The 27,206-nt window shown below is 39.5% G+C and overlaps 1 protein-coding gene across 2 annotated transcripts in view; it reads right to left on the bottom strand.

The window, feature by feature from the left end:
- The window catches only part of EIF2B3 (eukaryotic translation initiation factor 2B subunit gamma), a 122,379-nt gene that overhangs the window by 75,249 nt on the left and 19,924 nt on the right, over nt 1–27,206 (bottom strand). For both annotated transcript variants that reach the window (XM_047872466.1, XM_047872467.1), the window contains exon 4: nt 10,596–10,755. In XM_047872466.1, the coding sequence (XP_047728422.1) occupies nt 10,596–10,755 (160 nt within the window). The remainder of the gene's footprint in view (nt 1–10,595; nt 10,756–27,206) is intronic.

The following is a 27,206-nucleotide window of genomic DNA, read 5'->3' as shown; positions in this document are numbered from 1 at the left end:
TTTGTTATATAAATACAAGGATCTTAAATATTAGCAAATAAAAACTAAAAACGTATATGGTAGAGTTAAAAGGGTTACAAATTTGTTGTACTTCTTCAAGAGGTAAGGTCTAGAATGTACAATGGTATAGCCACCATGGAAAATTGTGTGGGGGTTCCTCAAAAAATTAAAAAAATAGAATTACCACACGATTCAGCAATTCCACTTCTGGGTATACCACCCAAAAGAACTGAAAGTAGGGTCTCAGAGAGATAGTGTGCATACCCTTGTTCGTAACAGCATTATTCACAATAGCAAAAATGTGAAAACAACCCAAATTTCCACTGATGGAGTAATAGATAAGCAAAATGTAATATACACATACAAGAGAATATTATTCAGCCTTAAAAATGAAGGAAATCCTCATGCTAAACACGGAGGAACCCTGAGGGCATTATACTTTATGAAATAAGCCTGTGACAAAAGGACAAATACTGTATGATTCCACTTACATATGGTACTTAAAGTAGTTAAAATCATAGAGACAGAAAGGATATGGGGCACCTGGGTGGCTCAATCGGTTGAATGTTTGACTTCGGCTCAGGTCATGATCTCACCGTTCACAAGTTTGAGCTCCGCAACAGACTCTCTGCTAATGTCAGCATGGAGCCTGCTGCAGACCCTCTGTCCACCCCTGCCCCCTGTCCCTCTCCTGCTGGTGCTCTCTCTCTTAAAAATAAAAAATAAACATTAAAAATAAAAAGATGGGCACCCGGGTGGCTCAGTCGGTTAAGCATCTCACTTCGGCTCAGGTCATGACAGCTCAGAGCCTGGAGCCTGCTTCAGATTCTGTGTCTCTCTCTCTGCCTCCACCCCTACTCACACTCACTCTCTCTCTCAAAAATACATAAACATTAAAAAAAAAAAAAGTATAATGGTGGTTTCCAGGGATTGTGTGTGGGGGGGAGGGGAATGGGGAGTTATTGTTTAATGGGTATAGAGTTTCAGTTTCACAAGATGAAAAAAGTTACACAGATGGTGGTGATGGTTGCACAGCATTATACATGTATTTAATACCATTAAACCGTAGGGTCGCCTGGATGGCTGTTTGTAGAGCTTGCAACTTTTTTTTTTTTTAACATTTATTTATTTTTGAGACAGAGAGAGAGCATGAACAGGGGAGGGGCAGAGAGAGAGGGAGACACAGAATCTGAAACAGGCTCCAGGCTCTGAGCTGTCAGCACAGAGCCTGATGCGGGGCTCGAACTCACAGACCGTGAGATCATGACCTGAGCCGAAGTCGGACGCTTAACCAACCGAGCCACCCAGGCGCCCCTTGCTTGCAACTCTTGATCTCAGAATCATGAGTTTGAGCCCCACATTGGGGGTAGAGATTACTTAAAAATAAATAAACCCTTTAAAAATACCACCGGACTGTACACTTAAAAAAAGATGGTAAATTTTATATGTATTTTACAATAAAAAAAGTGAAGGAAAAAAAGTGCTCACAGGAGAAAAAAAGAGGTAGGATCTAGTTCTCCATCCTTTATAACTAAGCTAGCCTAGCAACTAGCTTTAACAGAGTGCAATGGAATGACACAGTCTGAATTCCACGCTTAGCTTCAGGAGACCTTGTGTGTAGCTTCTTCTACTTTCTCCTCCTCTTTTAGAAGGAGATAGAGAGAGCACATGAATGGGGGAGAGGGGGCAGAGGAAGAGAGAGAATCTGAAGCGGGCTCCGCGCTGAGTGTAGAGCCCGATGGGGTGTTTAATCCCACGATCCTGGGATCATAACCTGAGCCAAAGTCAAGAGTCAAATGCTCAACCAACTGAGCCAACCAGGTGTATCTTCTCTTACTCTTTTAGAACCTGCTGCTGTTATATAAACCAGCTTGGGCCTCCAGTATGGCAACAGACTGGATGAAAGAGAAACTCAATTATCACAGCTTAGGCCCTAGACATATTAGTGTACCCAACTGTGGTAGGCAGCCTCTAAGAATGTTAATTGCCTCTTGGTAATCACACAATTTCTGTATCCCCTCCCACTGAGAACAGCTGGCTGGCTAGCAATTTGCTTCTAACGAACAAAATGTGGCAAAAGTGATGAGATATTATTTCTGTGATTCAGTTACATAACTTTGTAATTTCTGTCTTGTTAGAAGATTCTCTCCTTGCTGGCTTTGGCAAAGCAAATTGTTATGTTGAAGAGGCCCAAGTGATAAAGAAATGAGGGCAGCCTCTGGCCAACAGCCAGCTAGAAACTGAGGCTCTCAGTCCAACAGTCCTTAGGGAACTGAAATTCTGCTGACAAACAAGAGGGCTTAGAAGCAAATTCTTTCCTAGCTGAGCCTTCAGATGAGACCTCAACCCTGAATGACAACTTGATTTCAGCTTTCTGAAAGACTCAGAATCAGAGGACCCAACTAAGCAAATGCCTGGACTCCTGACCCACTCTGTTGTTTCAAGATGTTAAGTTTATGGTAATTTGTTATATAGCAATAGATAACATACACTAGCAGCAACAGAAAACTGATACACTAGCTAATACCACTTGAACAGAGATGAAACAACTCAGTTATAACAGGCCAAACTACCAACCTAAAGAATCATGAGCAGATTACATACATCTTGCTACATTTTTTTTTTTTTTGCAGTGTTTAACTTTACATTAAAAAAAAAAAAATTCAATTTATTTAAACTAAAACAAAACAAAAGCAGTTCACCCATTTCTACCATCTACCTCTGGAAAGCACCAATCTGTTCTCTGTATCTATGAGTTTAGTTAAAAAAAAATATTTTTTTAGATTCCACATATAGAAGAGATCATATGGTATCTGTATTTCTGTTTGATTTATTTCACTTCACATAATATCCTTGAGGTCCATCCATGTTGTTGCAAATGCTAAAATTTCATTCTTTTTATGGCTGAATAATATTCCATTGTGTATATATACTACAACTTCTTTATTCACTCATGTACTGAAGGACACTTAGGTTTGTTTCCATATCTTGGTTACTGTAAATAGTATTGCAAGGAACAAGGGGTACATATATCTTTTTGAATTAGTGTTTTTATTTTCTCTGGAAAAATACTCAAGTAGACTTACTGGATCATATGGTAGTTCTATTTTTAATTTTTTGAGGAACCTCCATACTGTTTTCCAAAATGGCTGCATCAATTTACATTCCTACCAACAGTGCATGAGGGTTTCTTTTTCTACGTATCCTCACCAACGCTTGTTATTTCTAGTCTTTTTGGTAATAGCCATTCTAACAGGTATGAGGTAGTAGCACATTGTGGTTTGTATTTTCCTGATGATTAATGATGTAAAGCATCTTTTAATGTACCTATTGGCCCTCTGCATGTCTTCTTTAGAAAAATGTCTACTCAGAGGCACCTGGGTGGCTCAGTCGCTTAAGCATCTGACACTTGATTTTGGCTTACGTCACAATCTCATGGTTTGTGAGATCGAGCCCTGCATCAGGCTCCATGCTAAGTGCATGGAGCCTGCTTGGGATTCTTTCCCTCCCTCTCTCTCTGCCCCTCTCATACTCATGCTCTCTCTCTCTCTCAAAATAAATGAAAAAACTTAAAAAGAAAAGAAAAATGTTTATTCAAATCTTCCGCCCATTTTTTAATGGGATTGTTTCTTTTTGCAATTAAGTTGTATGAGTTCTTAGCCCCTTATCAGATATGTGGTTTGCATATATTTTCTCCAATTCAGTAGGTTGCCTTTTCATTTTGTTGATGGTTTCCTTTACTGCATGGAAACTTTTTAGTTTGATATAGTTCCACTTGTTTATTTTTGCTTTTGTTGCTTTTGATTTTGGTGTCAGACTCAAAAATCAAGGAGACTTATCTCAAGAAGCTTACTGTCTATGTTTTCTTCTAAGAGCTGTATAGTTTCAGGTCTTACATTCAAGGCTTTAATTCATTCTGAGTTAATTTTTGTGTATGGTATAAGATAGTGATCCCATTTCATTCTTTTGCATGTGGCTGTACAATTTTCCCAGCACCATTTCTTGAAGAGCTTATCCTTTCCCCATGGTATATTGGCTCCTTAGTCATAAACTAATTGACCATATATGTGTGGGTTTAATTCTGTGCTCTTTATTCTGTTCCACTGATCTGTGTGTCGGTTTTTATGCCAACACAATACTGCTTTAAGTGTTATAGCTTTAAAATATTTGAAATCAGGGAGCATGATGCCTCCAACTTTGTTTTTTCTCAAGATTGCTTTGGTTATTCGGGTTCTTTTACTGTTCCATACAAATTTTAGGATTTTTTTTTTGGTTCTGTTTCTGAGGAAAATGCTGTTGGAATTTATTTTAAGTTTATTTATTTATTTTGAGAGAGGAGAGAGCATGCATGTGAGCTGGGGAGGGGCAGACAGAGAGGGAGGGAGAGATTCCCAAGCAGGTTCTGCACTGTCATCATGGAGCCCAACGTGGGGCTTGAACTCATGAATTGTGACATCATGATCTGAGCCAAAACCAAGAGCTGGATACAATCGACTGAGCCACTCAGGTGCCCCAACACTACAATTTTGATAGGGATTACATTGAATAAATTGAATGAATACATGCTATCTTTTGTATAAAATTAGAATAAGTAAAATATATACATATACCTTTTAGGAATACAAAAAGCTGAGATATAACTATATGAAAAAGAAAGAAAAAAAAGGAAAATAGTAGGGGCGCCTGGGTGGCTCAGTCGGTTAAGCATCCGACTTCAGCTCAGGTCACGATCTTGCAGTCCGTGAGTTCGAGCCCCGCGTCGGGCTCTGGGCTGATGGCTCAGAGCCTGGAGCCTGCTTCCGATTCTGTGTCTCCCTCTCTCTCTGCCCCTCCCCCGTTCATGCTCTGTCTCTCTCTGTCCCAAAAATAAATAAACGTTAAAAAAAAAAAAATTAAAAAAAAAAAAAGGAAAATAATAAACACAGGATTCAGCAAGGGTACCTTAGATAGGGACAATAATGAGTTGGGGACATGTGGAGATCACATTGATAGAAGTTATTTTAAATTTTGAGTTTGGTGGTGTGTTAAAAAAAAGAGATTAGTTTCAGAAATTTTTCAGAATTGAAGACTTGAATATTCAGATCGAAAGGCCCGTTATCATCTAACATGGGATGATATTAGACCATACTGAGGATAATCAGTGTGAAATTTTATAATTTTGGAAACAAAAAGATTGTATAAGCTTCCCAAAAGGTTGGGGTGGGTGGGTGGGAAGGTTTCATGCAGAGAATGAAGAATCAGAATGGTGTTAGACTTAATAGAAAAGCTAGAAGACAGTGAAATAATACCTTCAACATTTTGAGGAAACATGATTTCCAAGAGAAGATTATACCCAGCCAAAATATCAAACAACTATGAGGATAGAATAAAGACATGCAAAAGTTCAAAAATTTATTTTTCACAACCCTCATCTCAGGAGGCTACAAGAGGATATGTTCCACAAAAGAGTGAGTATAAACTAAGAAAAGAGGAAAAAATAAAATAAGGGGCGCCTGGGTGGCTCAGTCAGTTAAGTGTCTGACTTTGGCTCAGGCCATGATCTCACAGTTCGTGAGACTGAGCCCCACATTGGGCTCTCCGCTGTCAGCACAGAGCCCACTTCAGATCTTCTGTCTCTCTCCCCTTGTTCTCTCTCTCTCTCAAAATAAATAAATAAAAGAAATAAAGGAAAGAGGAGAATAATGACTTTCAAAATATGACAGTGAAGGGTGAACCTAAAATGGTAGTTTCACAGCAGAACAACTAATCCAGAAAAGCTCTAAGAGAGATATCTTCAAGAATCTGAAACTGAGAGAACACTGAATGTGTTGGAAAGTAATGAGAGGAATTCACACAACTGACGCTGATGTTGAATCAGTAATAAATACACAGAAAAATAAGCAAATGAAAAAACAAGACAATTTTTAGAAAAATAAAAGGAGGAAGGAGAAAATCATATACAAGGTTCAGCTGTGAATACCATTTAAACAGTTATAGTAAACATTAAATATTCAGTTAATAAATACTGCAAAAAATAGGGAGACTAGAAGTTTACATGTGTGTGGTGGGGGTAGAGGGTACGGTAAAACAGAACTACAGCTTTAAGTTCCATAGTAGGAAATAAGTAAATAATTCCTAAAACTAAAAATACGAAGACATAGCAAAAAAAAACCCCCGGGGCGCCTGGGTGGCGCAGTCGGTTAAGCGTCCGACTTCAGCCAGGTCACGATCTCGCGGTCTGGGAGTTCGAGCCCCGCGTCGGGCTCTGGGCTGATGGCTCAGAGCCTGGAGCCTGTTTCCGATTCTGTGTCTCCCTCTCTCTCTGCCCCTCCCCCGTTCAAGCTCTGTCTCTCTCTGTCCCAAAAATAAATAAACGTTGGAAAAAAAAATTAAAAACAAACAAACAAACAAAAAAAACCCCCCAAAAACAACAAACCACGTTATTTGGAGATGTGGAATTAAATGTGAAAAAAAGTTAGCTAAAAATGTTGAAAGTGGCTGCCTCTGAGTAAGGTGAGAATAGACAGGGCTAACGACTGCTATTTATTATAATATAACTTGGATAATTCCATCAGTCTTTAAATTATGAGCATATAAAACTGATAAAAACAAAAACTAAATTCAAAAAAGAAAGAAAAAGAAAGTCCAGGCTATGGAGTCAGAAAGCATGGGTTCAAGTTCTGATTCTACCACTTACCACTGATGTGATTGATATTAAGCAACTATCCACAAAATGCTGGTAGGCCATTCATGGATATAAAACTTGGTAAATAACAAAACTACCTAGCCCCGTTCAATGGATTTTATTTTATTTCATTGTTTCAAGTTTTTATTTAAATTCCAGTTAGTGAAGATATAGTGTAATATTAGTTTCAGCAATTCACTAGATTTTAGTTTGAGAACAAATCTTATCTTTGTTTCCCATATGAGGCTTAGCATAAACTTTACATATAGTATGTTCTAAATTCAATTACTATATCAAAACTTAATGCATTTATAAGTCAGGGATCTCATTCCAAGTAGCCTGTCTGCATATTAGTAAGTTGTTCCTCCTTCTTTTCAAATACCATGTTTTTAAATATATTTCCCTGTAACTGGGGCATTAAATTGCACCCTGTATTTTACATATGCTCCTATTATTGTACCCTGTGACTTATAAATTCTAGCATATTTGAACCTACTTCTGCATGCTGTTTCTTCAATCACAACAATTTCGATTTTCAATATGCTGGGATTTCAAGTCAGTTCTGTTAAATATAATTAGAAAGAGTGGGGGAGTTGGGGATTGAGAAGAGAAAAGAGATAAAGCAGAAACCCAAGCAGAGAGTTTTCTAACAGTTCAGCTTTGAGAAATAAAGAAAGCTGAAGCAAAAAAACAAACAAAACAAAAAAACCCCAAAAAACAAACAGGCTCAGAAGGCCTGCCAACATTTGTTAGTGCAGAGGGAGCTGAGCTGATTGAGAGGTGACCGCCAAGTGACAGCTTTCATTTGTGTGATTCTCAAGCACACTGATATTTATTGAATCTAGCCTGGACCAAGGCTATATAACTCTGAGAAGTGGGGAGGAGTTTAAGAAATACTACAGTGAACTGGATGGACTAAATAAAAGTTGAATCTAATTTCTCTTACTGGGTGGGGGACAATAAGAATTGCCTTTACAGGCAGGCTCCTCAACCATTCGATAACATCTATTGACTGCTATGGGCCATAAGTAGGCCAAGTGCTGGGGACAAAATGAACAAAATAGAATATAATGATCCCAGCTCTTACAGAGCTTACAGTTGAGTAGAGGAGAGAGTAAATAAGACAGCGGGGCTACCATATTTAGACAAACAAAGGAGTATGATTTCATATTAGAGGGTCAAGAAAGGCCCCTCTCAGAAAAGAACTTGAAGGCTCAGCTAAATTTAGAGTATGTGTGTTGTGGGGAGAGGGGATGGCGAGGATTTTGGGCAGAGAACCACATGTGTAAAGACCTGGAGTAAGGAAAAAAAAAAGTCCCAAAAATCCAAACATGAATTTGATCTTGCCCTCCTCAGAATCTACCATCTACAAATCTTCTGGGAAAGAAATGGCAAGAGGGGGAAAGATGGCTGCTGAAACATCTAGCCATTAGTCATTTTCTTGTTAAGTTGGTAAGAACACCATTTGGGAAACTTGGACCTACCGGATCCACTCTATTAAACAATATCTGGGAAAAAGGGGACTGTAGCCTATTCTGGCACATAATAACAGCTAAGAGGCAGACCAAATATACAATTTGAGAATATTAGGGTTCTTTAAAAAAAAAATTCTTATCATTGAAATGCATAGCATTCCACAGGAGGAATTTATTTTTTGTATTATTATTTTTAGTGTTTATTTATTTTTGGAAGAGCGTGAGAGTGTGTGTGAGCACGAGTGGGGGAGGGGCAGAGAGAGAAGGGACAGAGGATCCAAAGTGGGCTCTGTGCTGACAGCAGAGAGCCCATGTGGGGCTTGAACCCACAAACCATGAGAACATGACCCAAGCCAAAGTCGAATGCGTAATTGACTGAGCCAGCCAGGGGCCCTTCCACAGGAGGAATTTAAAACTCAGTTATTTAGGTGAAACTCAGCTTTCAAATATAATAAAATACAGATACAGAGAAATTCAAAATTTCATATTAAGAATAGAAAATCTTTCTATAACACAAATCTGATCAGACATTCTCGTTTAAAATTCCTCAACAACTTGTGCTCACTTCAGCAGCACATACAATAAAATTCCTCAACAACTCCCCACTGTTTTTTTTCTAAGATGTTCTTTTTTTTTTTAATGTTAATTTGTTTATTAGTTTATTTATTTATTTTGAGAGAGAGAGAGAGAGAGAGAGAGCATGTGCAGAGAGGGGCAGAGAGAGAGAGAGGGGGAGAAAGAGAATCCCAAGCAGGCTCTGCACGGTCAGCGTAGAGCCTGAGGTGGGGCTGCAACCCATGAAGCATGGGATCATGACCTGAGCTGAAATCAAGAGTTGGACGTTCAACAGACTGAGCCCCATATGGGGCTTAAACTCATGAACTGTGAGATCATGACCTGAGCCAAAGTCGGATGCTCAACCAACTGAACCACCCAGGTACCCCAACTCCCCACTGTTTTGAGGATAAAGTCCAAACTCTTTAGTCTGATCTCTGTATCCTCTCCAGTCCTATTCCCTGCTTCCCTGTCTTCTGTAATTACACTTCAGCTAAAAAGCAGGTTACCAGTGTACATCAGACGTTTTCAAAGAGAGGAGTCAGCTTAAATAAACTTTCAATGGCCAAGGTGTGACAATTTAAGCATCAAAATTGTTTTTTTTTTTAATTTTTTTTCTTATTACATTTCTTTATTTCTGAGAGGCAGAGAGAGACCGAGTATGAGTGGGGGAGGGGCAGAGAGAGAGGGAGACACAGAATCTGAAGCAGGCTCCAGGCTCTGAGCTGTCAGCACAGAGCCCGACATGGGGCTCGAACTCACCAACCGTGAGATTATGACCTGAGCTGAAGTCAGATGCTTAACTGACTGAACCACCCAGGTGCCCCTAAAATTATTCTATTTTTTATTTGAAAGGGAGAGGGAGAGGGAGAGGGAGAGGGAGAGGGAGAGGGAGAGGGAGAGGGAGAGGGAGAGGGAGAGAGACAATGCAAGCGGGGGAGAGGGGGAGAGGGAGAGGGAGAGACAGTCTTAAGCAGGTTCCATGCTCAGTGCAGTGCCTGACATGGGGCTCAATCCCATGACCCTGGGATCATGACCTGAGCCCAAATCAAGAGTTGGATGCTCAACCGAGTCATCCAGGTATCCGTAGTTTAACTATTTTTTTTTTTTTTAATTTTTTTTTTTCAACGTTTATTTATTTTTGGGACAGAGAGAGAGAGAGCATGAATGGGGGAGGGGCAGAGAGAGAGGGAGACACAGAATCGGAAACAGGCTCCAGGCTCTGAGCCATCAGCCCAGAGCCTGACGCGGGGCTCGAACTCCCGGACCACGAGATCGTGACCTGGCTGAAGTCGGCGCTTAACCGACTGCGCCACCCAGGCGCCCCTTAACTATTTTTTAATATTTGATCTTAAATTAGATTTTTTGTTTCTTAGATATATGCATTCAATTACTTGAGCCTTAAACACAATGCAAATAATTCTGAGTGCTCCTCTCTGCACACAAATCCTCTGGACTTTACAGAATCTAATCAATAGTTCTAAGCCTCTTCAAGTCAGGAAGTGTCTTTTCTAACTTTATGTCATCAACCCCTAGCACAGTGCCTGCAGTGCAATCAGCTGTCAATAAATGAGTCAATTTTTCTCTTTCTTTTTCTTTCTTTCTTTCTTTCTTTCTTTCTTTCTTTTCTTTCTTTCTTTTCTTTCTTTCTTTTCTTTCTTTCCTTCTTTCCTTTCTTTTCCTTCCTCCCTTCCTTCCTTCCTTCTTTCCTTCCAACATGGGGCTTGAACTCATAACCCTAAGATCAAGAGTCACATGCTCTACCAACAGAGCTTGCCAGATGCCTCAAATTGAACACATCCTTTAAATTTTCAATAAATGTTTCTTAAGTGAAAACATGAATGACAATAATAATTATAAAAACCTAACATAAAAAATAAACCAAACTCCAGTCTCCTTACCTGTTTTTTTTTTCCCCTTTTGACCTGGAACTTGTTCTAAGCCATCTTGGCCTTTTCTCATTAACATCGCAAGGGATGCATCATGAGCTCTGAATAGGTCTACAACTTCGTGTAAGGCAACATCTGTTATGAGATCACAGCTCAGGACTAGAACATCTGTCTGTCAAATGGAGAAGGGGAAAGTCAATATCACAAAAGGCAATGGATCACAAAAATCATCACAGGATAAACTTACAATGGCTTAGAAGCACACACAAACTGGACACTTGTTTTCAAACTTTTTTATAGCAGCAGAATAAGTAACATAAATAGGCTGTTCTAACTGAGTATCTGCCTCTCCTTGGGTGAGCCTTATTGCTGCTGAATCTGAGGGACCACTGGAATCCTGGGCTTTAAGGAACAGAGTCTGAAAACCACCACATTGTCTATTTCCATGAATGTGTAATTAATGATCATAAATTTATATGTCCCTTTACAGTTTGAAAAACATTTTCACATAGTCTGATGATTCCATATAGTTATGAAATACTATGAAACAGTCACTTTGCTATAGTACTAGAAAATAAAAGGGTGAATATAACATACGGCCCATCTCTCAAGGAAACCAATCTAATTAGTAAATAATTACAATACAACCTCAGGTATGTATAAAAGCACTCATTTAATTCTTATAATAACACCATGGTGTGGGATTATTATTAATATTATTAGTTCTCATTTTTATGGATAAGAAATATGAGAACTAACTACCACAGTGTCTGGCACATAACAGCATTTAGTAATTATTTGATGAATGAATGAATAAACCAATGAAGTAAAAAAAAAGATTTTCTCATGTGGTGGGTATTCTGATTGCAAGTCTGGTAATTCAGATTAATTACAATAATAACGAATAATAGTAATTAACGTTTACTGAGTGTGTACTATTGGCCAGGAATCATGGTAACTTTGCATGCATTCCCAATCTTTAGAACACTATGCAGTAAGCACTATTAGCATTTGTACTTTACAGACAAAGAAACAGGTTTACAGTAGTTAGGTAACTAAGATCTAACAACTTATAATGACTATTCATATAAATAAATAATCTGTACTAGTGAATAGTGTTTGAAGAAACATAGCTTTGGTAGTTTGAAAACCAATTTAAGGGAGTTTCTAGTCCACAGTATTAGGCACCCAAAACACCTAAACTTAGATCTTAGATACTTCTAAATTTTGGTCTGTCTAGTACCCAACACTATGGGTACTAGATATCAACTGGAGTATCATATTTTAGGAGTATACTTGATAAACTAAAAAAGCATCAATAAGAAGATGATCAAGGTGGTGAAAGAGCTAGAAACATAATAGTGAAAGAAGAGAAGCTGTTTAATAGGGAAAAGACTGTAGGGGAGACAGTGGGCAGGACAAGGATTATGGGGTGGGATTAAGAAAGAAAGAGATAAAAGCATTCTTTATTAAAAACTTTATTTCCTAATGTTTATTTAGTTTTGAGAAAGAGAGAGAGTGGGGGAGGGGCAGAGAGAGAGAGGGAGACACAGAATCCAAAGCAGGCTCCAGGCTCCAAGCTGTCAGCATGAGCCTGATGCAGGGCTTGAACCCACGAACCGTGAGATCATGACCTGAGCTGAAGCCTGACACTTAACTAACTGAGCCACCCAGGTGCCCCTAAAAGCATTCTTTAAATACCTGGCAGTCTTTTCTCCTTTTTTTTTCTTCTTAATGTTTAGAGAGAGATAGTGCAAGCAGGGAAGGGGCAGAGACAGAGGGAGACACAGAATCTGAAGCAGGCTCCAGGCTCTGAGAGGTCAGCACAGAGCGTGACAGAGGCCTCGAATCCATGAACTGTGAGATCATGACTTGAGCTGAAGTCTGATGCTTAACCGACTAAGCCACCCAGGCACCCCAATACCAGGCAGTCTTAAGGAAGAACCAAATTTTACCTGAATAGCCCAAGAGCAAAACTAAGAACAAAGAGGAAACACAGGAAGAAAAGTATTTTTAGTTTCCATATTAACTTATATCTGTCAGTCAGAGCTAGTCAAAAAGAGTAATTTTGTAAGGCAATGAATTTCCCATCATTAGAAGTGCTCAAGCAGAAACTGGATTATCACTTGCAACAATTCACTTACCTAACGTTTATTTTTTTATTATTTTTTAATATTTATTTATTTTTGAGAGAGAGAGACAAAGTGTGAACAGGGGAGGGGTAGAAAGAGAGAGAGACAGAATCTGAAGCAGGCTCCAAGCTCTGAGCTGTCAGCACAGAGTCCGATGCGGGGGCCCGAACCCACGAACCATGAGATCATGACCTGAGCCAAAGTCGGACACTCAACCGACTGAGCCACCCAGGCGCCCCACTTACCTAACATTTATTGAGCACTTACTCTATGCTCACCCAGGCCCTACTCTGAAAGAGTGCACTAGGAAGTGTTAAAGCGAGTGGCTAAGAAAGGCTACTTAATATATTTTTAACAAATTGCTACCTATACATTCTGCTACTACACTTTATCATAAATGCAGAAAACAGAAGTCCCAAAACAATCAATGGAAAAATGAATTCCTTAAATTGAAATTTAAATTAACTACACAAATGTTTCTCAATAGCACACCTGCAGTTTCTGAGGGGGGCCTGAAGTAAAGCCTGATTCCTACTGCCCTTTCTGAGTCAACCAGGGAAACTCCTCTTTTATTAATTTTATTTTCTTAGATAGGCTTCTGTACAAGCTTTGGCTTGGAAAACAGGTTTCGCTATTTTAAAAAGTCTGAAAAACACTGAACTAAATTATTCCTGGTTTAAGAATAAATAAAATGAGTATCTACATGGACATTCTTGTACGTGGTTCCTGCTCTTCTAAGATTTTAATTTAAAATCAAGATTCCTGCTTTGGGTGGGAAAAATGGATTATTTCAACTCACATTCTACTACAGTAAAAAGTCATGTTTCCTCAGAAATTGAGGTTCAGGAGGAAGCAAAACATAAGAGACTCTTAAAAACTGAGAACAAACTGAGGGTTGATGGGGGTGGGGTGGGAGGGAGGAAGGGGCTGGTGATGGGTATTGAGGAGGGCACCTGTTGGGATGAGCACTGGGTGTTGTATGGAAACTAATTTGACAATAAATTCCATATTAAAAAAAAAAAAGAAATTGAGGCTCAACTATAAGAATGCCTTGGCTTGCTTCTTTTAATTTTTTTTTTTTTTTACATTTGTTTATTTTTGAGAGACAGAGCACAAGTCGGGGAGGGGCAGAGAGAGAAGGAGACAGAATCTGAAGCAGGCTCCAGTCTCCGAGCCATCAGCAAAGAGCGCGATTTGGGGCTCGAACTCACAAACTGAGATCAAGACCTGAGCCGAAGTCAGACACTTAACTGACTGAGGCCTTGGCTTACTTCTTGAAATACAAGAACCATCATTTCTTTTTCTACACATATAACTTATTATTTATAGCCTAAACAATTCCTTTTGAGAGCCTCTTCAAGTTAAGAAGTTCAAATTTGGATTTTTTCTACTCTTTTGCTTAAAGCTATCTTAGTTCCTTCTGGATTTTAACGGAGCTAAAAAAAAATTTTTTTTTAGGAAAAAAAATTCCTAACGTCACCATCTAGGAACCACCAAATATTAGCAAATCAGCCTATGTATATGAAAGCTCAGGAAGAGATAGCATACAGAACCCTACTTCTTGTAACAATGCATAGGAAGGCAGGGAACATGGGCTATTATTAAAGACATGTCAGGACAGCAGTACAGAAGTCCCATTTCATTATAATGAAAATGACAGTTTACTGAGAAAAAAGAACTTCTTTCTCTAATAAGATGGCTGATTTTTGCAAGCTGACTGTTCTACAATAAATTTAATTATCAAGTGTACTCCAAAGTGAAGAAAATGATCCCAATGCAAATGTCTCTGAAGTGGTGACAATGTCATCTTGGAAAATAAGTGCGGTTATTACTGAGTATTTGCCAAAAATAAATCTGTCAGTGTAGTGAATGCCAAACAAGTCCTGGGTAAATGTGAACAGTCTACCGCTTCGTTTTTCTCTTTGCTTTTAGATGACTTTTTGCTAAGCTGAATGCAAAATCCCCAAGGAGCACAAGAAACAGACCCCTCCCCCCACTATTTGGTTGCCATCTGCTCTCAGTGTGAAAAGAGAGGCGTCAGTCAGAAAGGGCAGGGCTTGGGATACAGACGGAGGTGCTACTCCGTCAGGCCCTCTCCTGCCTCTGTCCCCAGAAAACGCTCCATCTAAAACTCACTCAAACCAAACACATTCCCATCCTCTTTGCAACTCCACCACTTCCAAAGGGAAGTCTTTGCTCTTTGATCAATGTACGTTGTTTCCAAAGCTGGAAATCCTGGAAAAAGAAACAAAAGTCTAAAAGGAAAACAATCATCCTTGTATCTTCATACTACCACCTATTTCTCTTCACATTTTTATAAAAGCTATAATAGAAAATAAATAACTGTTGTTTAATTTTTATTCTAAAAATGTAAAGCCCATTCTAGAAATGCAAATATTCTTCTACTAACTGGAACCCAGAGAGAAAAAGCAGAGAAACTGTTAAGAGCCAGAGGCATTCCTGATCACGTGTGACCACAAGCCGTGAATAAACATAGATTGTTTGGACTGTGAAGGAACTGTATATCTGAAATGCAATTAACTTGAAAAGTTCCCTGGACACACCAATCCCCCGCTGCTTCATGTTTCAGGTAACCAGTTCTTTTCTAACGCCAACAGTAAGCCTCTTCTTTTGCAGAGACCAAATGGAATCTCCTCAGACCTCCCTACTCACTGTTCTAATAGTCCTCAGTATCCCTTTATCCCAAGTCTGTTCCTTTAGAGGAGTTAGGGAAATGTCAAGCGCAAAAAGCACAGCTCTAAAGGATTGCAAATGTGTCCAGTTTTGACAAACTGTATGGAAACATACAAGGTCTTTAAGGGAAGGTGAAAACAGCATGTTAGTGTTTGGGGAGAACTCAAGACCTCCAGGAATTCAAAATTCCAACTGCTGCCAGTTAGTTTTGGCTAAAGCAAACAAATTAAGCTCAGAAAACCCAATTACAAAGCTATGGCAAGGCCCAGAAATCTCTCATTACAAGAACATTTTCAATCAAGCCAAAACCACTGAGTAAAACTAGAAGAAAAAAACAAAAGTTAAATCAGAAAACCGTATATATGTGTGTGAGGTGGTAGCGGTATGGTGGGAGGTGGTAAGAGCTACTGGGAATAGCCTTTCTTCTTTTCCTGGCAGCTGCTCCATGACAGATTGTTATAAATAACACAATCTGGCAAACAATTTCCTATGGCATGGAGAGAGAAAAACACTTATTCCACTGGAAGAAAACCCGTAAAGGCAAGGTAACCTCGCTTTTACCCACCCAGCACTTCCACAAACAATGGCTATGATCCAAATCACCACCCTGTACTCCACCCCTGCCCATATGGAACTAATGAATTCAGCTACTTGGTGCTACTATGAATGGTTACAATTTACATTTCTTATGTGGTCCAATCCCAATCCAACCGTCAAGAGTAGTTTGGTGTTTTAATAAACACCAATGTCTAACTGCAATGGAGACCTCACCATGCTTGATTTCCGTTGAAAATGTTTGGAAAACACTCCCAGTCTGCAGTTCCCAAAGTGCAAGGCAAAGGGCCAACTGCCATTTTGTTTTTAATGAGTCTGGGGCATTAGGTGCAGGAAGTAATGACCAACTCAGTCTGTAAGAAATGTGATAATCCTTAGGTTTAGAGCTAAACATCCTTCCTGTGTTCCTTAGCTTAATCATAATGTCACCACCACCAGGATCTGAAGTGAGAAATCTGGCCATAATCTAGGAATGAATTCCTCTCTCTTTCCTGCCCAGTCCCCTACCCCAACATGTTACTGGTCACCAAGTCCTTTTCTTTTATCTCCACTGCACTGCCTTAGTTTAGGTCTCAAAGTATTCTTCCAGTCTCTTAGCTGGTCTCTCTCATTCCAGTTTTCCCCTATTCTAATCCACACTTCAATTTCCACTACTTATTTCATTTCCCTGCTTAAAGACAGCCTAAAATAACGTTCTCCAAACATTAAAAAAAAAAAAAGTTGAACATTTATTCAACTATTCCCACTTACTTTAAAGAAGAATTTTTATTCATCTATTTTATTATTCTTATTTTTTTTAATGTTTATTTATTTTTGAGACAGAGACAGAGCGTGAGCAGGGAAGGGGCAGAAAGAGAGAGGGAGAAGCAGAATCCGAAGCAGGCTCTAGGCTCTGAGATGTCAGCACAGAGCCCGATGCGGGGCTCGAACTCATGAATTGTGAGATCATGACCTGAGCCGAAGTCGGATGCTCAACTGGCTGAGCCACCCAGCCGCCCAAAAAAGAATTTTTTTTTAATGTTTTTGAGAGAGAGAGACAGACAGAGCGTAAGTGGGCGAGGGGCAGCAAAAGAGGGAGACACAGAATCTGAAGCAGGCTCCAGGCTCTAAGCAGTCAGCACAGAGCCTGACACGGGGCTTGAACCCATGAACCGTGAGATCATGACCTGAGCCAAAGCCTGACACTTAACCAACTGAACCACTCAGGTGCCCCTATTCCCACTTACTTTTAAAATTTATTTAAAAATACACGAATCACTATAAGTGATATAATATGCTCTTCAGACAACATATACAAAAATTGATATTTTTTTAAGTGAAGAGATAAAATTAAAAGAACTAGAGATTCTATTCTAATATCTTCCTCTGGTACTCCATCCTACACACCCCCGGCTTTGAGATCACCCCATTTAGAATATCACTGCTTTGTAAGATTGAGTTTAAATTCCTTAGTATGACACTAAAGGTCTTTCAAATATGACTCCACCTACCTAATTCAGCCTTCTCTGCCACAATTCCCCTACCACATAGCTAATGTTAACTTGCTGGAGTAAACTGCCAAAAATGCATTCCCCATTCTCTTTTCCCATCCCACCACACATTCATCCATCAAGTTGCAGGTCCTGTCACAGTTATTATAAAAGACAGTACCCAATATATTATCTCAGCTAGAAATGAAGTCTTTTCTCTTCCATTACAGACCTTAAATAACTAAATTGGATTAAACGGGTTTTTTTTCCCATCTAGACTTTTTTTTTTTAATTAAAAATTTTTTTTTTAATGTTTATTTATTTTTGAGAGAGAGAGAGACAGACAGACAGACAGAGTGTGAGCAGGGGAGGGGCAGAGAGAGAGAGGGAGACACAGAATCCAAAGCAGGCTCCAGGCTCTGAGCTGTTAGCACAGAGCCAGAAGCTCCAACACATGAACCATGAGGTCATGACCTGAGCCAAAGTCAGATGCTTAACCGATTGAGCCGCCCAGGTGCCCCTATTTTTTTTGTTTTAAATTTTTAAAATGTTGAAAGAGAGATAGAGAGAGACAGAGTGTGAGCAGGGGAGGGGCAGAGAGAGAGAGGGAGACACAGAATCTGAAGCAGGCTCCAGGCTCCGAGCTGTCAGCACAGAGCCCAATGCAGGACTCGAACTCATGAGACATGAGATCATGAACTGAGCTGAAGTTGGGTGCTTAACTGACTGAGCCACCTAGGTGCCCCTGGAGTCCTTTATTCTTGAATGACTGCACCCATATTGAATTATCTATGGATTTTAGCTTCAACTTAAAAAAAAAAAAAATTTAATGTTTATTTATTCCTGAGAGAGAGACAGAATCTGAAGCAGGCTCTATGCTCTGAGCTGTCAGCACAGAACCCCAACGCGGGGCTTGAACCCACGAACTGCCAGATCATGACCTGAGCCAAAGTCAGACACTTAACCGACTGAGCCACCCAGGTGCCCCTAGACTTTGAGTTTCATAAGGAGCTCTTTTATCTTTGTGTCACCAGAGTTTAACCTAGTGCTGGGGAACAAGCATCTGTAAATGTTATTAGCACTCTTCCTGTTACCTCCTTCTCCTTGTTAAACTGACTCAAAGAAGAAAACATCCAATTTTAGGTGTTTAGAAACAGCATACTTTCTGACAAAGCTGAGAGCCCCCTTTGTAAGAGACTGTGACCATTCACAGGACAGGGGCCAAAATGGTAACTTGGCAGCCCCCTAAAGCAACAAGGTAGGAAATAAACCTGTTGCCCCCAAAAAGGAAAAAAACAGAAATGTCTGAAAACTTACCAGATGCAGCTGTCCTGGAGGGTATGGCTGGAGGGGATATGCTAGATTTATAATTTTAAAATGGAGACTCAACATTACCTTCCTAAAGAAGTTCTCCTCTTCAGGTTACAAACAAATAGAAGAATTTTACTCATCTTTCCTGTGTGAAGCTAAGAAGTAACTGAGAATGTTAATTTCTGACATTATTAAATGAGTTAAATGCTAATCACTTCTCTTCCAGAATTTTTTTTGAGGCAAAATATTTATTTATTGTCACTCAGTTTGTAATATTTAAGACACAGAGGTTGTTTATGAAAATGCAGAAATTGTTGGTATCTGCATTTTAAGTATCTGCAATTTAATCTTAATCGCCAAATGCATGGACATTACATGGCTTTTTTGTTCTCTCAAATCAAACCTTCGCTTTGAAAGAATTTGTTACTCTGAATTTATTTTAAATAATTCAATTCTTTTTCTTCAGTTAGACACAAATAGTCCACAGAATAAAAATATAATTGCCCCATTTCAAGACTATGAAACATGCTCTTAACAATTACATTACATTTTTTCTAAGGGCTCCTGGGTGGCTCAGTCGGTTAAGCCTCTGACTTTGGCTCAGGTCATAATCTCACAGTCCATGAGTTCGAGCCCGTCAGGCTCTGTGCTGACAGCTCAGAGCCTGGAGTCTGCTTTGGATTCTGTGTCTCCCTTTCTCTCTGTCCCTCTCCTGCTCATGCTCTGTCTCTTTCTGTCTCTCATAAATAAATAAATGTTAAAAAAAAAAAATTGAAAACAAAACAATTACATTACATATTTCCTACCTGCAACTCAAATTTTAATTTTGTCCTGAAGTATAAAATATGTAGAAATATTGTCTGGTTTACTTGGAAGCCAGAAAGCTTGGGAGAGGGTCACAGAGGGTAGTTAGGGACTGTGATAAAGGGAAGTTTATCATAATATGAGAAAAAGACAACTAACATTAAAAAAAAAAAAAAGAAACTAAAACCATTCTCAAAAAGCAACTCTTAACATTAGGCAGGTTTTCTTTTCTTATTAATTTCACATGTGACTTTGAATGGGCCACTCCCTCTGTGGGTCTCAGTTTCTTGATCTATTAGATGAGAGGGCTGTACCATCTTTGAAGTCCCTTATGGCATAAAATTGTATGATTACAAGGGTCAAGCTATTCTTTTTTTTTTTTTTTAAGAAGAGAATAATTACTATCCATATGCCTTTTAAAAAATATTTTTTTTAAGTTTTATTCATTTCTTTTGAGAGAGAAACAGAGCATGAGCAGGGGAGGGGCAGAGAGAGAGAGGGAGAGAAAGAATCCGAAGCTCTGTCAGCGCAGAGCCCGATGTGGGGCTCGAACTCAGAACCGTGAGATCAATGTCAGAGCCAAAATCAAGAGTTGGACGCTTAACCGACTGAGCCATCCAGGTGCCTCCACGTGCCTTTTTGGTTTTTTTTAATGTTTATTTATTTATTTTGAGAGAGAGAGTGTAGACAGGGTAGGGGGAGAAAGAGAGAAAGAGAGAGAAAGGGAGGGAGGGAGGGGGAGAATCCCAAGCAGGCTCCACACTGTTAGTGCAGAGACTGATGCAGGGTTCGAACTCACAAACAGTGAGATCATGACCTGAGCTGAAATCAAGAGTCAGATAGATGCTCAACCGACTAAAACACCCAGGTGCCCCGAGAATATATTTCTTTATAAATATTTTTTTCTTTTTTAAAAAATGTTTATTTATTTTTGAGAGAGAGAGATAGAGCACGAGCAAGGGAGAGGCAGAGAGAGAGAGAGGGAGACACAGAATCCAAAGCAGGCTCCAGGCTTTGAGCTGTCAAAACAAAGCCTGACATGGGGCTCGAACTCACAAACTGCAAGATCATGACCTGAGCTGAAGTTGGACGCTTAACTGACTGAGCCACCTAGGTGCCCCCTTTATAAATATTTTTTTCTTTACTTTTTTTTAATGTCTACTTATTTTGAGAAAGAGGGAGACAGAGAATGAGTGGGGGAGGGGCAGAGAGAGAGGGAGACCTAGAATCCGAAGCAGGCCCTAGGCTCCGAGCTGTCAGCAGAGAGTAAGACACGGGGCTTGAAATCACAAACCGTGAGATCATGACCTGAGCTGAAGTGAGATGCTTAACTGACCGAGCCAACCAGCTGCCCCTGTAGATATTTTCTAATTCTAAGTTTCTAAATTTTAACAGCATCAAAGAAACTGCTCAGGACATTTTCTCTGTTCTTCACACTGTCTTCCAATCAAAGAGTCCAGAAGGTGAAGAAGGTGAACTCTTCACTCAATCATGTTCAGGCCATTTCTCTCACTCCATGACCTATACTCATTTGAAATGCATGACAACAGATGAAATCATCTACTCCTCCTTCTTTTTTTTTTTTTTTTTTTTTTTTTTTAAATTTTTTTTCAATGTTTATTTATTTTGGGACAGAGAGAGACAGAGCATGAACGGGGGAGGGGCAGAGAGAGAGGGAGACACAGAATCAGAAGCAGGCTCCAGGCTCCGAGCCATCAGCCCAGAGCCTGACGCGGGGCTCGAACTCACGGACCGCGAGATCGTGACCTGGCTGAAGTCGGATGCTTAACCGACTGCGCCACCCAGGCGCCCCCATCTACTCCTCCTTCTTGCAGTCAGCTACGGAACTCCCTGTCACCCTTTCTCCTTAGTTATTATAGAAGTTTTAAGATAGTAAATTGAAGGCATACAACTGTATTCGCCCTTCTCAAAACATCACTGAAATAACAAAGGATTTTTAAAATGGTCCTAAACCCACAAACGTAAGAAGAATGGGAAAGGAGACAACATTAAAAAAATGACGATGTTGGGGCACCTGGGTGGCTCAGTCGGTTAAGCATCTGACTTTGGCTCAGGTCATGATCTCATGGTTTGTGAGTTCAAGCCCCACATTGGGCTCTGTGCTGACAGCTCGGAGCCTGGAGCCTGCTTCAGATTCTTTCTCTCCCTCTCTCTCTCTGCCCCTCCCCCACTTGTGCTCTGTCTCTATCAAAAATAAATAAATGTAAAAAAAAAAATTTTTTTTTAAATGACCATGTTAAGCATAGGAAAACTGAGAACAAACTCAACTTACACCAGATTCTCCAAAAGGCTGAGGAACTGATATGGATAAAAAAGCAGGGGAGGGAGGAATTAAAATAAAGAATGCTGGTTGAAAGATCTCTCTTTTCCACTCAGTGCAATCCAGCTACTGCACATGTGTCACACTGGCAGAGGGCTGAAGAGAGTAAAATAGAAGATATCTAGACTGGGAAAGCACGATCACAGTTGGGATAGGAAGAGAGGATGCATCTTACTGAAAAAAGGGGTCTTAAAAAAGAACGCATACAGGGGTGCCTGGATGGCTCAGTTGGTCAAGCATCCGATTTCGGCTCAGGTCATGATTTCATGGTTCATGAGTTTGAGCCCCGCATCAGGCCCTGTGCTGACAGCTCAGAGCCTGGAGCCTGCTTCGGATTCTGTGTCTCCCTCTCTCTCTGCCCCTCCCCTGCTCGCACTCTGTCTCTCTCTCTCTCAAAAATAAACATTAAAAAAAAAAAAAATGCATACAGGATTCTGAGACATCCTCCCTAGCCCTGACCCCAACTCATTTCCTGGAATGCCAGCAGCCAGGTCTTTACTTTTCAGGCAGGATAACAGTTTTCTCCAGGGAATCTGAGTAATCCAAGAGAAAAAACCCTAAAAATAGAGATATAAGAGATCCACCAAAAAAAGAGCCCAACCCTATCACCATATCACCCTATAAAGTGAAGCTCACAGTTGACATGCCCCATCCATATATAAAACTTGAGGAAAAAAGATAGACGTATTGAAAATATGAAAGAAAAGATAAGAAAATTAGAGAGTCTAAGAAATTCATGAACAGAATCAGTTAATAATCAAAAATAAATAAACGTAAAAAAAAAAAAACCAGCTGTCTTACCATCTCCCATTTTCTTTTTTGTTTATTTTTAAAGTAATCTCTACACCCAATGTGGGGCTGGAACTCACAATCCCACATTCAAGAGTCACATGTTCCATTGACTGAGCCAGCCAGGTGCCCTAACATATCCCATTTCTTAATCCCTCACCTCTTCTGTCTAATCTGGTTTTTGTCCCTACTATTCCAGCAAGAGTTTAAGTCATCAATGAATCCATGTTGCCAAATCCAATGATAAATTCTTGGTTCTCATCTTACTCAACTTTCCATAGCAATATCTGACACAACTGATCACTCTCTCTTTGATTCACTTTCCTCACACAGCTTCCATGATACCTTAATTTCCTGATTTTTCTTTTTATTCAGTGTCTGTACCTTTCTAATCACCTTTGTTTCCTCCTCCTCTGGTTCTTGGTCTCTAAATACCAGGCTCAGCCTTTAGCCCTCTTCTCTTCTTTTGCTACACACACTCCCCAGATGATTTCACTTTGTTGATGATCCCCAGATTTATATGTCCAGCCCTGACCTCTCCTTTGAGATTCTGAATTGTAAAACTGCCTACTTGATATCTCTACGTGGACATCTAATACCCAGTGTTACAAATTAAGATCCAAAAATTATCTTTAAAAAATTTTTTTTAATTTATTTATTGAGAGCGTGCATGTGTGAGACAGAGAGCATGAACGGGGAGGGGCAGAGAGAAAGGAGGGAGAAAATCCCACACTCTCAGCGCAGAGCCAACACAGGGCTCAAACCCATGAACTGTGACATCATGACTCCAGCTGAAGTCAAGAGTGGACACTTAACCGACTGAGCCACCCAAGTGCCCAACATCCAAAAATTATCTTGACTGCCAACTTGTTTTTCCTCCAGTCTCCCACACTACTATCACTATCACTCCAGTTGTTCAAGTAAAAAATCCAGAAGCTATTGTTTGATTTCTCTCTTTTCTTCATTCTATATATCCAATCCATAAAAAGTCCTGTTAACTCTACCTTCAAAATATGTCTTGAATGAGGGTGCCTGGGTGGCTCAGTCGGTTAAGCATCCAACTTCAGCTCAGGTCATGATCTCATGATTCGTGAGTTCAAGGCCCGCGTCAGGCTCTATGCTGACAGCTGGGAGCCTGGAGCTGCTTCGAATTCTGTTTCTCCCTCTCTCTGCCCCTCCCTTGTTCATGCTCTGTCTGTCTCTCTCTCAAAAATAAATAAACATTAAAAAAATAATTAAAAAATGTTTTAAATGCAACTACTTCTACCACTACTGTTCTCATCTTAGCATTATCTTCCATCTGGACTATTGCAACTATCTCCTAACTGATCTGCCCGATTCATTCCTGTTGCATTATAGTTTTACTTTCCATACAGCAGCTGTAGAGATCTTTTAAAAGCATAAATCAGATGATGTCACTCAAAACCCACCAAAGGTTTCCCAACATAGAACAAAATATAAACTTTAAATTCTTACTATGATCTAGAAGATCCTTTATGATCTGGTCCTCACATAACTCTCAGGCCTTCCATACTACCATTCTACCACTTAATTACTGTGCTCTAGTCATATTGGTCTTCTTACTGCTTCTGAAACAGGTTAAATTCATTCCTAACTCAGGGCATGTGCACTTGCTATTCTCTCTGCAAGGAAAGATCTTCCTTAAGGCTTACTACCCATATCATTAGGGTTTCTTCTCAAATGTTATCTCCTGTCTGAAAGAGCTCTCTCTTTCCACTGCCACTCTTTATCCCCTTATCCTGCTTTATTTTTCTTCTTAGCATTTTTATCATCAAAAATTATTTGTTTTCTTATTATATATTTCTCCTTATAGAATAGCTCTATGAGGACAGGGATCTTGTTTATCTGGTTTACCACTGTATTTCCAGCATCCAGAATAGTGCTTGGTGTATAGCATGTGTTCAATACATATTTGTGAATAAATGAAAAATATGACTATTTTATAGATGAATTAAATGCAAGCTTAGAAGGGATAGTAACCTCATTGAAGAGCATATGCTAATAAATGGTGGCACTAGAATTACAATCCAGATCTACCTATATTTGTCAAAGCCTATGTTCTTTTCACTATATCACTATATTTCTTTGATAAGACAAGACAAGACAAAACAAGACAAGACAATTCCTCCCTCTGGAATAACCTACTTGGGGTAGAGGACCAGCCATGTCAGCAAACTTAAGGCTTGATGGAAATTTACAGATGCAAATAAAATGAACACCAAACAATCAATGCCATGATCCCTCTGATCTGCAATCACTAAAACTCATCTTTAGGCTCATATAAACATCTATGTCTATATCAAAGGAGTAAGGAACATGTTCCAAATGTTTACATAGAGCTTGCCTCCATCTGTCATTCATTCAATAAATACATATTGAGCATCCTCTCTGTGACAGGCCCAGAAACAGTTCTTGTCCCATAGTCTAGTGCAGGGAGATGACAATATGACAGGTAATTTTAATTCTCTGTGCAAGTACAGAAAAATGAAACATAATCCAGTATTAGAAAGCCAACAAAGGCTTGTTGAAGCAGACAATGCTTAAATTAAGAGCTGAAATCTGTGCTGACAGCTCAGAGCCTGGAGCCTGCTTCCGATTCTGTGTCTCCTTCTCTCTGCCCCTCCCCTGTTCATGCTCTGTCTCTCTCTGTCTCAAAAATAAATTTAAAAACATTAAAAAAAAAAAAAGAGCTGAAAAAAGGATGGGTAGCTATAGGCTACTTCAAATGAACTCCTGGTCATGAGGACAGAATGCTTACTGACTTCCCACAAATGGTACTAGCCCATTCCACCAGTCAGGCTATAGTCTTTGTTACCTTATGATTCAGAGCAGGATAGGTGGTCCTACCAAGAGTTGTAAGCCATATGGCTCCTTACCACCCAAAGATAAAGAAAGTATGTAATGATAGCCTGGGTGTTCTATCCTAATTCCTAGCTATCATGTTTCTGTCCTTAGTTCATTCCATGAAGCTTGTGAATATATATACTAGGTTAGTACAGTCAAGAGAAAAGCTCCACTGAGATTTCCTAAGGAGAGAAAAAAAAAAAAAGGTTTAAAATGTCCTTGTTTAACTTACTTCCACCATAGCTCCTGGGCTTTTCATTATTCCACCAGTGGGCTCAAAGAAGGCATCACTGGGGATATCCTGAGGCCTTCCTATGCAACCTCAGCCCACCAAAGCAGTCAAGAAGGAAAGTTGCCACTTAAAGACTTCAAGCAAGTTGGGACCAAGTTCTCAGATTTTCCCTTAACCAAACTGTACTCATTCTTTTCAAGCAGATAGAAATCTGCCAAAAACAAATCCTTGGGCAAAATGAAAGGTTCCAGAAAAGAATGACAGAGATTTGTAATTCGATAAAGACATCAAACACTCAACTGAAAACAACTTGTACTTAGTTTTTGAACATCTAAAAATAGCACATATGCTCAATCTTTCTAATAAGCTGTCCCTAGGATGGGGATTTCATTGGCATAGTTTGTTCTTTGTTGTAACATGTCAGCTGTTTCATAAGACATGTAACAATAGTCCTTTTTCTACATCAAAGAATTTACATAACTAAACCTCTAACTAGTGTGTTGGTATCATTATCCTTATTTTCTGGGTTGTGAAACTGAGGCAGAGGGCAAATGAGGCTTGCCTGAGGCTAAAGAAAGATTCTTGTCTAGATTAAATAGAAAATTATCAACTCTGCAATCTCTAAATTAAGAGAAGCCATGAGACCTGCAATATAAGGTTAAGTGTTTTAAACACAGGCTATAGAACTCTACTACAGACGTAGTTTGCTGAGGTCTCCTAAAGATACCTCACTAACCTGTTCTCAAAACACTTACCTAATAATTTATTCTGAAGCCAAGGGTCTAGAGTTAGAGTAGATTATAAGGACTGCTGATGCTTGTCTCTTGGAGGCAACAGGAGTGAAAAAAGCATGGACATTTGAGATGCACAAACATACAGTATCTCAAAACCCAGGGCTGGGTTCTAGTCTGGCTCAGCACCTAACCAGATGTGGGATCTGGGGAAGATTATTTAAGCTCTCTGAGTATCAGTTTTCTCAACTGCAAAATAGAATACCAACTACCTTTCAAGGTGGGTATGGGGATTAGATATCCGTAGAAATCTACCTTTCAAGGTGGCTGTGGGGATTAGAAATCCAGAGTATACCTGAAAGATCTCCCTTGTGATCTTCAGAGCAAACACTTTGGGTAACTCCAAAGAAAATAAAATTTACGCCCTCATAATCAGCTAATAAATTAACTCCTTACTTTAGGGTCGTCTCTAAGAACAGAAACTAAAGTTCTGAAGTAAATTAATTTTTCAAATGTACTCATTTATAAAGCTTTAGCAAATTTAAGTAGCCTCAAAAGGGTTTAACTGGTTACAGACATCTTGTGTGAATAATCAGCTGTTACTGCAAAGCAGGTCTCTGCTGCTTCTCCATTTCACTTTCCATCTGTCCTTCTATTCTCCTCCCTTCCAAATTGTCCAATTTCTAAAAAAAAGATCAAA

Source organism: Prionailurus viverrinus, chromosome C1 (genome assembly GCF_022837055.1).
Source record: "Prionailurus viverrinus isolate Anna chromosome C1, UM_Priviv_1.0, whole genome shotgun sequence".
Classification (NCBI taxonomy): Eukaryota; Metazoa; Chordata; class Mammalia; order Carnivora; family Felidae; genus Prionailurus; species Prionailurus viverrinus.
This window is presented reverse-complemented; position numbering and strand designations above follow the sequence as displayed.